The 17,424-nt window shown below is 52.7% G+C and overlaps 1 protein-coding gene across 3 annotated transcripts; it reads right to left on the bottom strand.

The window, feature by feature from the left end:
- Positions 1-5,532: 5,532 nt before the first annotated feature.
- LOC115651422 (zinc finger protein 664-like) lies at positions 5,533-11,970 on the bottom strand. Of its 3 annotated transcripts, none has more exons than XM_030562443.1 (4): positions 11,875-11,970; positions 10,905-11,034; positions 10,110-10,226; positions 5,533-7,195 (listed from the first exon to the last, which is right to left on the bottom strand). In XM_030562443.1, exons 1-4 carry the CDS (start codon positions 11,896-11,898, stop codon positions 5,997-5,999), a joined length of 1,470 nt encoding a protein of 489 aa, XP_030418303.1. In that variant the 5' UTR covers positions 11,899-11,970; the 3' UTR covers positions 5,533-5,996. The 3 variants fall into 3 exon arrangements, with proteins under 3 accessions (XP_030418303.1, XP_030418305.1, XP_030418306.1); XM_030562445.1 differs by having other exon boundaries at positions 5,533-7,192; XM_030562446.1 differs by having other exon boundaries at positions 10,905-11,031.
- Positions 11,971-17,424: the final 5,454 nt, after the last annotated feature.

Raw genomic sequence — 17,424 nt, 5'->3', positions numbered from 1 at the left:
TGCATAAGAGGGGGGAAGCCCAGTGCCTGTGGTTTAGACGGCCTAAGTTAAGAGCTAACCCTGGCTGAAAAGGGGAAGGGTGTTGGGACAGGTGGTGTGGGGCAGGGAGGGATAGTCAGATTCAGGACACCTGGGTTCTATCCCTGGCTCCTGGAGAGGAGTGGAGGCTGGTGGGGTAAAGGAGTGGGGGCTGGGAGCCTGCCTTGGAATGGGATCCCAGCCATGTCTTCCTTGTGACTCTTCCTGCAGACCCAACCCTAATCTCAACACCAACCTGGCAAGGGAGCAGGAGCATGCCCAAAGCATCCATTGAGGCGGCCATCAAGGGAGGGGTACAGAGCCCGGTCCCAGCAGCCCCAGCTCACGGGCCAGAGGGACTCATGAGCTGCAGCCTTGCTGCATTCTCTGGGCCATGCTGAGGGGCACTGGGAGCCTTGAATGAGGGAGCGAGGCTGGGCTTGTGGCTATGGGGCTGGGCTGGGCTGGGCTACAGGAGTCCTGGTGTCTATTCTTAGCTCTGGCACTTGCTGCCTCTGTGACATTGGGCAAATCACTTAGGTCACAGGGAATCAGAGCAGAGGTGTGTCCACTCCAGTGTCCTGTTTCCAGCAGCAGAGGCACGTGTAAGAATCCCACAGTCGTGGCTGTGGGGATAATCACCCTGCGCTAGTGTCACTGTGCTTCAGAGGGTCACACCAAGAATACTACATTCAGGACAAACTGCTGAGAAATAGGTAGGTGCAGACATGCCAAACCTGGTGGTTATTCCTCCACAAGATATACCAAACCAGTAAACATTTGTCTCACCACAGTGGCTAACAGTCAGAACTGGAGCCTCCTTAGGTATCCCAGTCCTTGTTTCACCACCCAGACACTAGATTTAATGATGAGTGGTTGTTTACAACGAATTTCATCAAAGAGTTCTTCTGATCCCAAAAGACCCACCCCCTTCCCAGGTTAATATATAGCTCAGATCTTGCCCAATAATTGTGGTTGCCAATCCTTTGGTATCTAGTATCTAAAGGTTTAGGTATAAGCGAAAAGAAGGAAGTGAGGGTTAAAACAGTTAAAGGAATCAAACACATACACACATTGCAAAGTTCTTGTGGCTGGTTTGAAGCAGTGATGGAATAAACTGCTGACTTGTTAAGTCTCCGATGGCATCCAAAAGAATGGAAGGTCCTGAGTCCATTGATTAGAAAGCTCCTTTTATTATAAGTCCATAGTCCAGAGATCAGTGCAGGAAAGAGGCAAAATGCAGATGCTTCTAGGGCTTTTTATAGCTTCTGCCAGGCCTAAGTGTATCATGATTTCTTATTTCTTTTTTAGTATTTTGCTAAATGTGCCAAATAAATCAATAACCAAGTCTGCATTTTGTCTCATACATGGGCGTATTGTCCAACTTTACATTGTTAGATTTACCTGATATTAGACTGTGTGTGTGTGTTTTATATAAAATACTGCTGAAAACAAGTATGATATTCTGTGAGACTTAACTGTCAATAAAACGAACTTGATTGTATGCTTAAAGTAGCTTATCTATACAATAATATGCAGTTTGGCTTGAGTGTATGCTTAACTGTTTTGAGAAAGAGGAGGGAAGGGTGGATGTTAAAGTGTTATGTGTCTGTATGTACGTATAAATAAACAACATTTATAGCTCTGGTAAAAAGTGCAATCAACTCTAACACAAAATAGTTTAAACTATCCCTACATTTTGTTTACATGGGGTGTGCTGAACAATTGAACACTGTTAGATTTCTTTTAAGCTAGACTGCGTGAGTATTCTGTATGAAATAATGCTGAAAAACAAGTATGAATGTGTATGTGAGTGGGTGACGTCTATAAAGCTAGTTTGAATGTATGCTTATGGTGGTTTATAAGTTGGCTTGAATGAATGCTTATTCGTTTTGGGAAGTAGGGCTGGGAGGGGTTTGGGACTGGGGCTGTGTGTGCATGTTTTGGGGTTTTCTTTCTTTCTTAATTTCTCTATCCCTTCACCCACTTCCACAGTATACATAGGAAAGAACAGTTCTACCTGATATAACTGAGCAGCATGAACGCCAAAATGAACATTTATTATGGTTCTCCTCTCCCGTGTCATGTGGGCCACAAACAGACTGCTGAGACCGACTGGACCCCTCTGGAGAGGAGAACTCCTGACTCGCCGTGCCACCAGATAACCCTACTGCGGACTGCACAACGTTCTCCAACTTGACCTCTTTGCCCACGACTTCGTTCTCGGGCTTGAGCCCCCTGTCCACCGCCTGCAGCCCCACCAAAGTATCCACAGGGCTCTTGGCAGTGGATGTGAAGTCGCCACCAAGGGTGGCATCCAGCTCCTTATAGAAATCGTAGGTCCTCAGCGTAGGACCAGAGTGAGGGTTTGCATCCCTTGCCTGCTGGTACGCCTGCCTGAGCTCCTTTATCTTTGCTCAGCTCTGCTGCCTCCTCCTGCCTTGTAAACAGACTTTTGATTTGGGCACCATTTAGAGTTGCCAGATCCAAAAAACCAGACACCCAGAAACCCTAAATGGCACCTGGACACAAAAGCCAAAACCTGGACAGGTGGCAACCCTACCAGTCATACAATAGTACATACTGTGGAACAGGCCTCTCCATTCAGCTCATTAAAAGCTGGGGCATTCCTGGATAGTCAAATCTCCCCTTGCCCACTTTGGTGGTGACATTTGGAGGGTTGTAGGGGACGTTACTCTTTCACGCTGTACGAAGAGGTGTGTGAAACCCAGTGTTTTTATTTAATGGCACGGCAAGACACTACACACTGAAGAGCTGTTTTAAAAGGCAGTGTGGTTCAGTGGGCTGAGCTATGGGCTGGGATCTAGAAGACCAGAGTTCCATTCCCAGCTCTGCCACTGGCCTGTTGACTGACCTTGGGTGAGGCTCTCTGTGCCTTAGTTTCCCCATCTGTAAAATGGGAATTGAGGCACTAAGTGGCTTTGTAAAGCACTTTGAGATGTACAGCTGGCCCCCATCTTTAAGTATTTCAGTAGAATAATACATTTCAAGTACAACCAAATCAAACACCCACCTACCCCAAGTGTTGAGGCATTTTTTCCTTCTCCAACCCCAAAACACAGATCAGGGTGGGCTGTGTCAGTCCAGTCAAGGAGCTGTTGTGTAAGGGGTGGGGCAATCAAAGCATCAGACAGACTTTCATGGAAGGGGAAAAAGCAGCCACTGCCCTAGGGGGATGAAGCCCACGCTGCGTAGCAAGCTACTGCTGCCTTCAGCCTATCTTTGCACAGAAAACATCTGGTGCAATGGCTGTTCCCCTGCAAGAGGCATTGTGCTCTTTGACTCTCCCCTGAGAACGTTCATAACCATTTCCCTGTGTTCATAAGCTGTTTTTGCAACAGAGAATTCCTCACTTCATTGCAGTGTGAGCTGTCGGGGGGAGGAGGAGAAAAGGGGAGGGGAAGATGGCAACTTAAAGCTCTTCTTCACAGGCACATGGTAAAATAAAAACAAACGTCCTTCCCTACTTCTAACCATGCATGTACAATTTATAACTTCCAAAGCATCCTGGTGGATTCTTCATCTCTAGCAATTTTAAAATCAAGAATCAAGATTGGATAAAAAAAAACAAAAACAAAAGCTCTGCTCTAGTTCAAACAGGCATTTACTCAGGGAAATTCTTTGGCCTGTGTTGTACAGGAGCTCAGGCTGAATGTGCTCTCCTGCATAGGCCTGATGAAATTGTGCACCACTGCACAGGCGCAGAATCCATGTCCCCCACAGATTTTTTTTTCCCCCTCCTAGCAGAAAATATGTTTTGCCAGTGAGGCACTGCAGTTACACCTTCTTCCCACCAGGAGCTGTTGTGGCACCAGAACAGAGGGCAGCCAGCTCAGAGCCATAGCAGAAGTGGCATTCCTCACAGCAACCTGCCCATGGGCCCAGGTGAGGAAACACACAATATGAGAGCGGGGACAGACAGAGCAGGGCACATAGGGCTCCTGCGTGGATCACATAGGCTGGGATTCAGAAGTGCTGGAGGAGAGGAAGACTGGGATGGTGTAGGGGACTGCGAAAGACTGTGTCACGGCCTAGCTAGGGTATTTCCGCTTTCTCGGTGGCCTTGTGAAAAGCCCCTGCTTGCTAAGTGGCCGGTCATTGTAGGACATAGCATGCCAGTTATAACTTGCTTTTAACTGGTTGAAACCAGTTTGTATGGCCTTAGGCCAAAGGGCAGACATAGCCTGTGGGAAGTCCCTTCTTGCATATGTATGAGTTGTTTTGTATTGTGTATATATAGCTGTATGCTTCCGGTCCCACCTTTGGACTCTGACCCAGGCCGAGATGAGCTTCGGTGCTGGGTTCCCCGCCTCCGTGACAGCAACGCCTGGAGTCCCCGTTGCGGCTGTGTCACTTTACCTTCATTAAAGCCAATAACTCATGGTGCGTGTGGGCCTCATTCTTGCAGAGCACTCAGGGTAGGCCCGTAGCCTCCCATGAACGTTACAGATGGGGTCTAAGTGGGAGTGGGTGTGCAGGACCACACAGAGATGGGGCGAGGAGAGTGCAGGGGGACACAAGACAGGGCAGATGTGCCTAACTGAATGGCAGAGGCTAGCAGATCAGCCAGGGACGCATGAGGGAGACTCCCCAACTCTAACAATCCCCTGCCCCCCCCAAATCTGTTACATACTTTTCCCACCCACACCCAACAGCCCTCCTGCTTCACTCCCAGGCTACTTCCAGCAATTACTTCCCACTCCCTCAGCTCCTCTGTTACTCCTGATTTCCCCAAGCCTTTGTACTTCTGCTGAGGGGTGCAGGAAATACGTTTCTGTATTGTAGTTTACATAGATTCTTACTCAAATTTCCATATTAATAGCCTAGTAAAGAATCTATTTGTCAAAATACACTTTCTGAATCTTTTTTGTTGTCTGCATTGTTACAGACATACTTGCCGACAAGTATTTTGAAAAATTACCAAAACAACAAACTAGCATGATTATATTGTGTTATTCTGACAAATAAAATGTGCAGAATTTTAAAATATTGTTCATAGAATTTTTAGGTTCAGAATTCCCCCAAGAGTAATGGGAAACTCTCCCTATGTGCCTGTCTGTCATACAGTTCATCAGACCTCATGGTCAGCTAGGCCTTAGAACACTTTCATTGGTTGCACTTCACATTGGCTTCTCCACCTGCTGTGTGAATGCATCAGCTTTTCAATAGCAAAGAAACAAGTGGTTAGATAGATCTTTGTTCCACATCAGGTACTTAGTTCTTCATCACATTTCTATTTAAAGTAGACTGCATGAGCAATTCCTCAGTTGTCTTTCAATCACACACACTGGGCTGTCATGCCCCACCCCTCAACCCAATCCATGCTGAGAGGACTGCAAATTCCGCCTCCAGATGTCACCCAAGAGTCACCTGCTGGCTGGAACAGAGCAAGGTGTGGGGGGAAGTTCCTGGCTAGGTCCCATCAAGACAAGGGATGGAAGGGGGGTTATCCTGGCTGCATCCCAGTGAGATGAGTGAGTGACTGACCTGGGGACAGAGAGACCTGGTTGGAAACACCTATATGAGAGGGAAAGCTCCCTAATGCAGTAGGCTGTGACCATCTGCTCTAAATTCCCTCCACCTGTCTGATCTTTCCCACACTTGGTCAGCCAAGTCCCCTTCCATGTCCCCCAGTGTCTCTCTGCTGGGCATCACTGGGACAGGACCGCTCCCTGGTCTGCACTAGCTCCCAGAAGCCCCTCAGGCCCTGGCGGTGGCAGAGGGACATTCGTGCGCGTGACCAGATGCTGGATGAGGTTGGCCAATCTAGCAAAGGGCTTGCCCCAGTCAGCACAGCTGTACTGCTGCTCTCAGCTGTGAATGAACCAATGTGGTATCAAGGAGGAGGCCTGTGCAAAGCTCTTGTTGCAGCCAGCGCATCGGAATGTCCTCCCCTAGTGTGCGTGCATTGGTGCTTGGTGGGTGGACTGTTTTTTTTTACATTCTTACCAGAATCATCACAGTGCTGTGGCTGCTCCCCGGTGCGTGCGCTGGTGTTTTTTCAGGGTTGAGGACTGTGCAAAGCCCTTGCCGCAGTCAGTACAGTGATACGGTCGCTCCCCAGTGTGCGTGCGTTGGTGTGATCTCAGGTTTGACCTCTCTACAAAGCCCTTGCCACAGTAAGCACAGCGATATGGCCGCTCCCCAGTGTGCATGCGCTGGTGAATTCTCAGCCGTGAGCGCCCTGCAAAGCCTTTCCCGCAGTCAGCACAGCAGTACGGTTGCTCCCCAGTGTGTGCGCGCTGGTGCCGTGTCAGTGTGGAGGCACAGCGGAATCCCTTACCACAGTGGGCACAACGGTGTGGCTGCTCCCCAGTGTGTGCACGCTGGTGCAGTGTCAGTGTGGAGGCACAGCGGAATCCCTTACCACAGTGGGCACAACGGTGTGGCCACTCCCCAGTGTGCGTGCACTGGTGTTTCCTTAGGCTTGAGCTCTCTGCAAAACCCTTATTGCAGTGGGCACAGTGGTGCGGCCGCTCCCCAGTGTGTGTGCGCTGATGTATTCTCAGCGTTGAGCTCTCTGTAAAGCTCTTGCCACAGTCAGAACAGTGATGCGGCCGCTCCCCAGTGTGCATGAGCTGGTGTCTTTTCAGGTGTGAGCGCCATGCAAAGCCCTTGCCGCAGTCAGCACAGTGATGCGGCCGCTCCCCGGTGTGCGTGAGCTGGTGCTGGGTCAGTGAGGACGAACTGCAGAATCCCTTACCACAGTGAGCACACTGGTACGGCCGCTCCCCGGTGTGCATGCGCAGGTGTACTCTCAGGCCTGAACTCTCTGCAAAGCCCTTGCCGCACTCAGGACAGCGATGTGGCCGCTCCCCGGTGTGCACGCTCTGGTGTCTTCTCAGGTATGCACTCCGTGCAAAGGCCTTGCCACAGTCAGAGCAGCGGTGCAGCCACGCCCGAGCGTGCGTGTACTGGTGCTGGGTCAGCGCGGAGGGACTCCTGAAGCTCTTGCCGCAGTCGATGCAGCAGTGGGGACGCTGGCCCATGGGGAGTCTCTGGTGTGTAGCAAGGTCTAGTCTCTGGCTGAGTTTAGCCTGGGGATGGACTGCGTCCTGTGCATGAATCCCTATGTGGGACGTGGAATCCTGCTTCCCCGCCGCACTTTCCCCACATTCACTCTGTGTCCGCATTCCCCCCAGGATCCCGAGCCCTGCTGGAGAGAGCTCATGGTTAAGGCTACAGGTTTGTCAAGGATGGAAAATGTCACAGATGAAGCGATTTCACCAATCGTCCGTGACTGTTCTTTGGACGGAAGCCTCACTTTGCAATGGCGGGTCCTGTCTCACAGGGTTGGACCCAACACTTCTCTCTGGGTACTGAGACCTGGTCTGCGGGGTTACAGCGCCACTCGGATTTGCCACCACCCCCAGTGATAATGGTGGGGGAAGGAAGCCAAACTTCAGTGAATGGCCTTGCCACCCAGTCCCTCTCTAGCTCGCACCAACCCCTCTGCACCAGGCTGCGGTCAGGATTGCAGCACTGGGGGAAGTGCTGGGCAGTTAGTGCCCCATAGGCATGGCGAGGAGGAGGGCAGGTTTTGTTAAAAATGAGGGAGCAGTCACAGGAAGTTTAGTGACCTGTGCCTTTTACTACATTTTCTGTAATTTATGATACCAAATACCATAACAAATCTGCAGCCTGACTTGGTGGTTCTACCCTATGTTGTTTGCGCAGCGCCTAGGGCCTGCTCCCATGTGCACCACGCACCTCTTGGGTTTTCTTTGATGATTAAACTGTAGCTTGCCCAGGACACAGGCAGCGCCTGGCACAATAGGGCCCTCATCCAGAACTAGGGCCTCAAAGTGCTAACAAATAGGGACCGTGCTTTGTTTCAAATTGATTTTGGCTTCATTTCAATCAGAGGTTTTTATTTACATGTGGCTGGTTCTTCACATTCTCCTGTTTTATACCATGAGGCCTGTTCCACAGTGTCTGCACTATTTTAACCATATTGGTTCGAAACTAGCTCACGTAGATGCAGTGAGACCGGTATCAAGCTGCTTAGAACTACGCAGTTTATTCCTGCGGGGGAGTGAGTCCTTTTCAATAAAACTAAACTAAAATCCGCAAGAGGGTAGGGTTTTTTTGGGGGGTGGGTGAAGGGGATAGAGGGGATGACAAGTCACTCAGGGTTTGTGAGATGTAATCTGAAAACCATGTCTTTTGTTTTACAACCCAATCAGTGATACTGCGGAGCTGGAAGGGGTGAATGGCTGCTACCCGGCAGGCCTTTGATCTGCAGACAGTCACAGACCGTGTTAAGGCTGAGGGCTGTGCTAAGCATTGACACTGAAGCAATGTAAGTGACAGCAATTTTGTGCCACTGAGAGAGGAGGAGGGGGGGATGTGACAAAGGCCATTCCACTCCCTCTCCCTCACACCCAGCCCGTACACCAGGGTACTCCAAGATGTGGCCCGAAGGACGATTTTGTCTGGCTTCCAAACATGTCCGCTCCCAAAGTGGCGCTGCCTGGAACACAGGGCAGTTTCAGAGCATTACGGTGACGCGCTGGAAGTGCCAGAGACTTGCTCTACAAAATAGTGTCCTCCACGTGGTGTAACCTCACACTCATCACTTATCATACGTGACTGACCCTGCCCTGCCCTGAGTCATTCCCAGCTTTCTCCTTGTTTGCTGGAGCAGGTTTCTCCTGTCTGAGATGTCACATGCAAAGTGAAGTGGCAGAGAGCAGGCTGGGTGGGAACCTGGAGAGGACAGCGCTTTCTCTGCCAAGGGCCAGTGACTCAGGGATAGTCTCCCACGCTGCAAACAGGTTTTTGTCCCTATGTGAACTATTTCTGGATCTGGGTGCCAAGGGCCACATGGCACCAGCACAGACCGCTTGAGTCAAGAGGGTCAGCGGCACGAAGCCCATTTGAAAAAAATCTCTAGGGCACCCCTGCCTCGGTATGATTTTCTGAGATGTGGGAAGCCTAGGTGGTGTTGTGGTCTATATACTAGCAGGCGTGTCTTTCTAGCCAGGTGCTTGTCACTCCCCAGTGCCAAACACACAGATTTTATCCTCACAGCCTCAGTGCCCTCTCCATTACACAGGTGGGGTAACTGAGGCATGGTGGAGCTGTAGTGACTCGCTTCTAGAACTGAACCAAGATCTTCTGAATCCTACTGCAATGTCTCCCCCCCCTAGGTAAATGCAGCCCGCATATTCTCCCCCCCCCCCGCCCCGAGACCTCTCTCTTTCCCTCAGCATCTCTCAAATCTTCCGCCTTCCCACATTGTCCCATATCACTATCCCACCCTTCTTCCAATTTCATCACCTCCCCACCTCCAATCCATTTCTCTTTCACAGTTTTGGGATCCCACCCACACTCCAGAAAGGATGTAGACAAACTGAACAGGGTCAGAGGGGAGCAACGAGAATGATTAAACAAATCCAATCATTCCTCGTAGGTCATGTTCTCTCGATCTTTAGTCTGGCGAAGGAAAGGCTAGGCGGGCTTGATAACAGTCTTCAAGTACGTAAAAGGTTGTTACAAAGTAAAGGGTGATAAATTGTTCTCCTTATCCACTGAGGCCAGGACAAGTAGTAATGGGATTAAATTGCAGCAAAGGAGATTTAGGTTAGAGATTAGGGAAAACTCTGAAGTGTAGTTAAGCCCTGGAACAAATTACCTGTGATGGTTGTGGAATTTCCATCATGGGAGGTTTCTAAAAACTGGTTAGACAAACACCTGTCAGGAATGAACTAGGTAATACTTAGTCCTGTCTCAGTGCAGGGGACTGGACTAGAGGACCTACTGAGGTCCCTTCCAGTCCTACATGTCTATGATTTCTAGGATTCATAGATATCAAGGCCAGACAGGCTCATCGTGCCCATCCAGCCTGGCTTTCTGCCTATCCCAGCCAAAGAAGCTCCCCAATGATTCCTGCCTCCAGCCCACTAACTCCTTCCCCTCCAAAATAAATACTGGCCTCTAATTCCCAGCCTCCATTTGTCCCCTTCGGTTCCCAGCCAGTGGATCTCACTGTGCCTTTGCCTTCTACATTAAGGAGCCCTCCACTAGCAGGTGCGTAAATCAGAAGGGATTGGATTATTATGACTCACCTGAGGAGGGGCTCTCAAGCCCTGAGGTTTCCCTGGAGTCCTCATAATCTTGGATCCAGAGCTCTGCCTCCCCTGCCTCAAACCGCTGGATTAAGTCCGGTGTGGAACCTGAATAGCCTGTTTGGGGGGAATTAATCAGTTTTATTACTAAAGTTTTGGGGGTTGGGACTCATTTATATATTGGTGCAACCCAGCACAATAGGCCCCGATCTCGGTCAGTGTTTGTCTGCGCAGCACTGGGTGCAATGAGGCCCCAATTTCGGACACTAGAGATGAAAGCGTAGGAGATCCCAAGCAGGAGAATAATGAAATAAATCGTCCTTAGAGGAGATTTCGTCCCATCTCCTGCCAGGCAAGTTCAGTTTGTACTCTGAAACAGCAACGTCTATGACTCTTCTCAATTTACTTTGGGGTTGTGTCGTGGCAGGTATCACTGTTATACAGACCTATCATTTTTGTTTAGGGTGCAAGAATTGTTCAAATGCACAGTTAAGATTATGATGTTCATTTGGGGGGGGGGGGGGGCAGTGGGGAGCTGTTTTCTTCCTGCATTATTAGTCTTATGTGCTCATGTACTGTTTGCAACCAGCCCTGTGCCAGGACTGAGGTAGGTAAACAAATTACACTAAGATTAGCCCCAGGCTCTGTAGCCCTGATTTCATCTTTAACAGGAAGCCAAACTGAACGAGGCTGACATTTGCAACTACTCAGGCACATGGTGGCACATGGCAGGTGAGGCAACGAGGGAACCCAGATATTTCACGGTTCTGGGAGTTAAGATAAATAGATCCTTACCTAAGGAAACAAGGGTCCAGTAATTCCTCAGCATCTGGTCCCGGTACAGCTGCTGCTCTGGCTGGGATAGGAGCTCCCACTCCTCCCGGGTGAAATACAGAGCAACGTCCTCAAACGCCACCTGGAGCTGCTGGCAACAAGCGTTACACACTCAGCACCTTCCGCTCCAGCCCCCAGCCCGGAGTCTCAACAGGGGACGCTGTTTCTAGGGGAGCGACTCCCAGGGAACCCCCCGCCCAGCACCTGTGACCCAGGGAGACTCCCCCCCCGCACAGCTCCCGCAGGGACCCAGGGTCCTGTTCACCAGGGACAGGAGTCGCCCTTGACTCTTCATGGGGCTCTGGGCGGGGGGCTAGGAAGGGTCTGAATCTAGACTGTTCTCAGTGGTAACAGATGACAGAACAAGGAGTAATGGTCTCAAGTTGCAGTGGGGGAGGTTTAGGTTGGATATTAGGAAACACTATTTCACTAGGAGGGTGGTGAAGCACTGGACTGGGTTACCTAGGGAGGTGGTGGAATCTCTTACAGGTTTTTCAGGTCAGGCTTGACAAAGCCCTGGCTGGGATGATTTAGTTGGGGTTGGCCCTGCTCCGAGCAGGGGGTTGGACTAGATACCTCCTGAGGTCCCTTCCAACCCTGATGTTCAGTGATTCTATGAATCCCAGCGCAGGGAACAGGCTCCTCCCCCCGCCTCCACCCCAGGCCTGTGCTCAGCCCCGCTCCCGCGCCCCAGGCTCCTCTGCCCGGCCACACGCCGGGCCGCCCTGGGGGGAAGGGGCCGCGCCCGGCTCCGCGTGTCCGCCCGGCCAGGGCCCCCCCGCGCCGCTCCCCAGCCCCAGCGCTCCGGCTGCTGCAGCCCCCGGCCCCGCGGTCACTACCGCGGGAGGGACCCGGGTCCCAGCCCCCTCGGCTTGGCCCCCAGCCGGGACCAGCCAGTGCCCGGCCGGGGAGTCCCCGCCCCGCGTCCTACCTGCGCCGGCCCCGCTGCAGCCATCGCCGGGCTCGGCTCCGGCCCCGGCCGCTTCCTCCGCCCGGGCAGCGACTTCCCGCCCCGCGGCTGCTGCTGCCTCCCCGGGGCCGCCTCTCGCCCGCTCCCCGCCCCGGGGCTGCAGCCGGGACCCGCCTGCGCACGTGCCGGGCTGGGACCCAGGAAGGCTCCGCTCGCAGGGGGCTGCGGGATGCGCCGGCTCCAGCCCTGCTACTCAACGGCCCCGCGCCTGCGCCGCCAGCCCCAGTTAAGGGACCTTCCGGCCCAGCCCCACCCGGACGCCTGGGTCCCGACTCGGGCCGCCGGGGGGCGCTCGCTGCACGTCGCGTCCTGGGCTGGGAGTGGGGCACCGCTATGCCCTGGGGAGCTGGCTGGGGCTGAGGGCTGGGAGCCCGGACTCCTGGGTTCTCTCCCGGCTCTGGGAGGGGAGCGGGGACTAGTGGGTATAAGAGGACCCATGCCAGGCTGTGCAGCGTGTGTGTCACAGTAAGGGATGGGTCGGGCTGTGTTTGGTGCTCGCTGTGTGGTGTTGGTGCGTGTGTTACAAGAGATCACACCCCAGGCTGGGTATGGTGTAGTGTGCATGGGTTACAGGACCCTGTTGCCCCTAATCGCAGCACGCCCTAACCTCTGTTAGCCCAAGGCCAGCACCCCCTCTGGCTGCTGAGGATGCTGGTCTGTGGGGTAGTGCAGGGTGGGCAAACAGTTTGGCCTGAGGGCCCCATGGGGTTGTAAAAGGGTACATAGGGCCTGGTAGAGACTATGCTCCCCAAACAGCATGGACCCCGCCCCATCCACCTCATTCCACTTCCCGCCCCGACTGTCCCCCTCAGAATCCCCAACACATCCAACTCCCCTAGCTCCTTATCCCCTAACTGCCCCCCTCCAGAGACCTCCCACCTGTAATCACCCCCTGGGACCTCACCCCCACATCTAAGCCCCTCTGCTCCTTGTCCCTTGACTGCCCCCTCTAGTGAGCCCCCCACCCTAATTGCCTCTGGGACCCCACTCCCTACCCAACCCCCCAGACCAGAATCCACATTCCCACCTCAGCAACCCCTAGAACTCCACTCCCTTGCTTCCCTCCACTGACCACACTCCCCCAAGTCTCCGCCCCATCCAGTGCCCCCTGCTCCCTGACCGCCCCCGTGACCCCCTACCCCTTATCCAATCCCACCCCCGCCACAGCCAGTCACACTGCTGTAACACTGGAGCGCTAGCAGCATGGCTGCGGGGCAGGGGATTGGACAGGACGGTCCCGCAGGCTGGATGTGGCCTGTGGGCTGTAGTTTGCCCATGTCCTGTCTGGCTTGCCTGAGCTCCAGGCCAGGGAGTCGAGCCCTGGCCCCTCCCCTACTGTCTCCCCTTCCCTGCAGCCATGCTGCTAGCGCTCCAGTCCACTGCTCCTGCCAGGGAGTGTTACAGCGCCGTGACTGGCTCTGGTGAGAAGCAGGGGTGGGATTGGATAAGGGGCAGGGGTCGTGGGGGGCAGTCAGGGATCAGGGTACGTTGGAGGGGCAGAGACTCGGGGGGAGGGTGGTCGGGGAAGAGGGAGCAGGGGAGGGGCCCAGGCTTGCCTCCCTAGCTGGGAGCTCAGAAAAGACGGTCCCATGAGCCAGATGTGGCCCACGGGCCATAGGTTGATGGCCCCTGGGGTAGTGTCTCCCATTCTCATCCTTCCTCCGCTGGACCTTTCCTCTGTCCCACAGCACCTCCTGTAAGGTGGCTGGGTATCTTCCCCCCCCACCCCCAACAGCTGCTTGGCATTGTGACAGATTTCTGTTACCAATCTCCCTAGGATCTCAGGTGATCAGTGTGTGACCACAGGACCGTTCGGATATGAGATGCAGGAACACACCATGTGACGAATTTTTAAAGCTTTATTAATAAAATAATTAAAAAATCAGCAGTGAGTGCAGGAACTGCTTCCACGTCACTCAAAGTAAGGAAAAAGCGTTAGTGCTCAAACCCTGACCCACTTTCATACAGCCAAGCCGTCCCAGGCTGGCCAGGTCTGGGGGTACCATCAGAAGAGGACGGGGGGATGGACAGGAGGTTATCCTGTGCAAAGGGTGCCCAGAGGTCTGCTGCCAAATCTCCAACTTACTTCTGCTCTTGGGAGGGTTTTTATGCCCTGGGGTATCTTGGGGGTGTCAAAGTTAGAATCAGGACTCACAATTTGTCAGACCACTCTGTTTATTAGCGCAGCGCTCCGCCAATAACATTCAGAATATGTGAGTGGCCATGCAAGGCCCAAACAGTCTTATTTATACAGATAAAAGAGCGGGAATTAGACAAAGGGACAAGGAAGCAAAACAGGAAAATTCACCTGGGGCACAGCATGCATATCCTATTTCCTTACTAACTGTTATCAATTTAAGGCTAATACTTCACCAATTGCCCTCAAACGGTGCAATTGTTCTATGTTAATGTCTGTATTCCTGACACCTGGATTGCAGCATTCCAACAGTTTTGCTTAAAGGTACAGACAGCATTTCTTTAATCCTTTCTATTTTTACTATATAATTCATTCTACTTTCACAGGGGCATCCCTTGCAGAGACCTTTGCTCGGTATTCCAGTCCAGGACGGCCTTCTGCGGCTTCCCCAAAATGTATGTTTATGGTGGTTTATAAGTTGGCTCGAATGAATGCTTATTTGTTTTGGGAAGTAGGGCTGGGAGGGGTTTGGGACTGGGGCTGTGTGTACGTGCTTTGGGGTTTTCTTTTTTTTCTTTTTCTTTTTTAATTTCTCTAACCCTTCACCCACTTCCACAGTATACATAGGAAAGAACAGTTCTACCTGATATAACTGAGCAGCATGAACACCAAAATGAACATTTACTGTGGTTCTCCTCTCCCGTGTCAGGTGCACCTGTCCACCGCCTGCAGCCCCACCAAAGTATCCACAGGGCTCTTGGCAGTGGATGTGAAGTCGCCACCAAGGGTGGCATCCAGCTCCTGATAGAAGTGGTAGGTCCTCAGCGCAGGACCAGAGTGAGGGTTTGCCTCCCTTGCCTGCTGGTACGCCTGCCTGAGCTCCTTTATCTTTGCTCAGCTCTGCTGCCTCCTCCTGCCTTGTAAACAGACTTTTGATTTGGGCACCATTTAGAGTTGCCAGAACCCAAAAACCAGACACCAGAAACCCTAAATGGCACCTGGACACAAAAGCCAAAACCTGGACAGGTGGCAACCCTACTAGTCATACAATAGTACATACTGTGGAACAGGCCCCTCCTTTCAGCTCATTAAAAGCTGGGGCGATCCTAGGTGGTCAGATCTCCCCTTGCCCAGTTTGGCAGTGACATGCGGGAAGTTGTGGCGGGGCAGGGGCTGTTACTCTTTCATGCTGTATGAAGGGGTGAGTGAAGACCAGTGTTTTCATCTTCCCCATCAAAATAAATTATTCTGCAATGGAAAAAAAAAACATGGGGCACATGAATTCTGCACGTGCGCAATAGCACAGAATTCCTCCATGTGCCCCATGAGCTGGGCTGGCACAACTCAGCTACGTACCCCTCCCTTGATGGCCATCACAGTGGATGCTTTGGACACGCTCTTGCTTTGGCACTGCTTGATGATGCTGGCCTGGTTGGTGTTCAGATTAGGGTTGGGTCCCTCCTTTGAAATAGCAGAGAGGGGGGAGACACAGCTGGGTTCCTATTCCAGGGCAGTCCCAGTTCCCAGCCCCCATTACTATAACCCACCAGCTGCCCCTCCCCTCCCAGAGAGAGGGATAGAACCCAGGCATCCTGAGGCCCCTGGCGACCCTCCCTGCCCTAAACCACCTGCCTCTCTCCAGCTATCCTTAGCTGTTACCTCTGACCACATGAACCACAGGGACTGCACTTCCCCCCTCTTATGTGAAGCAGTTCCTAGAGGGGGACAGAGACCCAGCCACCTTAGGGGAGGTGCTGTGGGACAGAGGAAAGGTCTAGTGGAGGAAGGATAAGAGTAGGAGAGACACTACCCCACAGACCAGCATCATCTGCTCCAGCAGCCAGGGAGGGTGCTGGCCTTGGGCTAACAGAGGTTAGGGGGTACTGGGGTTTGGGGCAACAGGGTCAGTGGTAATGGTCAAGGCTGGGCTCTTTAGCACCCCCTCTGGCTGGGGCTGTGTCACACCCAGAGTCCATCCCTTTCTCCACCGTAGCTTTCACAGCAAAGCACAGCAGGGCAAACTTCTGGAAGAGCCGGCTGCGGTGGGCATCCCGCAGGCCCTTGATGTGTTTAACCTTGGACCATTTGTTGCGGCTGGTGTAGGTGGCATCTGTGGTGTGCAGTGCCTGGCCCAATGGGCAGGTGCCAGGGGTAGCCAGGTGGGGCGTGAGCATCTGTATGGGGCAGCAATCCTCCCCCTGGCGATGGGCAGGGACATGTGTGTGAGCTCCTGAAACACATGTTACACAGCTGGGTGAGAGCTCCTGTAAAAAAACAACAACAAACAAACAAACAAAAAAAACCATCCTGCCCATGTGAGAGCTCCTGGAACCACAGGGGCTAGAATCAGGGGTGCTACAACACCCCCTCAGTTGAAGTGGCTTCCAATATATACAGGGGTTACGGTTTGGTTCAGTGGCTGTCAGCACCCCCACTATACAAAGGGCTCTAGACCTACACCTTGCTTGTAATGCGCATAGACACAGAGCGAGCGCTGCTCTGACACACACACACACCACACACAGCCGGGGGGTGGGGGATGATCTCCTGTAACATAACATCACACAGCCTAACAACAGACACACACTACACAGCCCTACCCATGTCTTACCATGACCCTCACAGGTAGCACAAACTGGCCGGGACCCTCTTGTACCCACAAGTCCCCACTCCCCTCCCAGAGCTGGGAGAGAACGCAGGAGTCCAGGCTGTGCCAGGACCAGATGCTGAGGAATTACCAGGTCCTTGTTTCCCTGGGTAAGGACTGATTTCCCTTCATTTATTCACAGCTGTGAAACAGTTGGGTTCCCTATGTGCCACCCTATCACTGAGTGGTGGCAAATGCCAGCCCCTTTCAGGTCAGCTCCCTGTTGGAGGCGAACTCAGGGCTAGAGTCTGGGGCTAATCTTAGTGTAACTTGTTTATTTGCATGACCTACCTCAGTCCTGGCACATTAGTGGTGTTTGCAAACAGCCCGTGAGCAACAATCTCGTCCAGGAATCCCAGCCAGATGTTGAGGGCACACAGCTCAAGTTCTCAGAGCCCTCTGCTCCATCCCCACGCAGGGAGGGGGCTCTATTAGAGGGGCAGGAGGGAGTCTGCCAGCAGTGAAGTGGGGTGGGGAGAGGTTGAGACTGTTCCCCAAGTCACCCCAGGGACTAATGCTGAAGCCACAGGATGGCAGCCCTGGTGAATGGGGCAGGTCGGCAGTCCCTGCTGACTGAATCCTCCTGTTCTCTCTAGATGGCCAAGTCCTACCAGCAGCAGGACAAGTTTCGTGGAATCATATAATATCAGGGTTGGAAGGGACCTCAGGAGGTATCAAGTCCAACCCCCTGCTCAAAGCAGGACCAACCCCAACTAAATCATCTCAG

The sequence above is a fragment of the Gopherus evgoodei genome, chromosome 4, assembly GCF_007399415.2.
Source record: "Gopherus evgoodei ecotype Sinaloan lineage chromosome 4, rGopEvg1_v1.p, whole genome shotgun sequence".
Lineage (NCBI taxonomy): Eukaryota > Metazoa > Chordata > Testudines > Testudinidae > Gopherus > Gopherus evgoodei.
Note: the sequence above shows the minus strand (reverse complement) of the source record. Positions and strands in the feature narration are given on the sequence as shown.

Bases quoted from the DNA above. Each gene is read 5' to 3' on its own strand.
- LOC115651422 (XM_030562443.1), bottom strand. From the start codon at position 11,898: ATGGCTGCAGCGGGGCCGGCGCAG. The intron at 10,227-10,904 runs GTAAGGATCTAT...CCCCCCAAACAG, and splicing joins CTGGACCCTTGTTTCCTTAG to GCTATTCAGGTTCCACACCG. The intron at 7,196-10,109 runs GTGAGTCATAAT...AGCTCTCTCCAG, and splicing joins GCTTGAGAGCCCCTCCTCAG to CAGGGCTCGGGATCCTGGGG.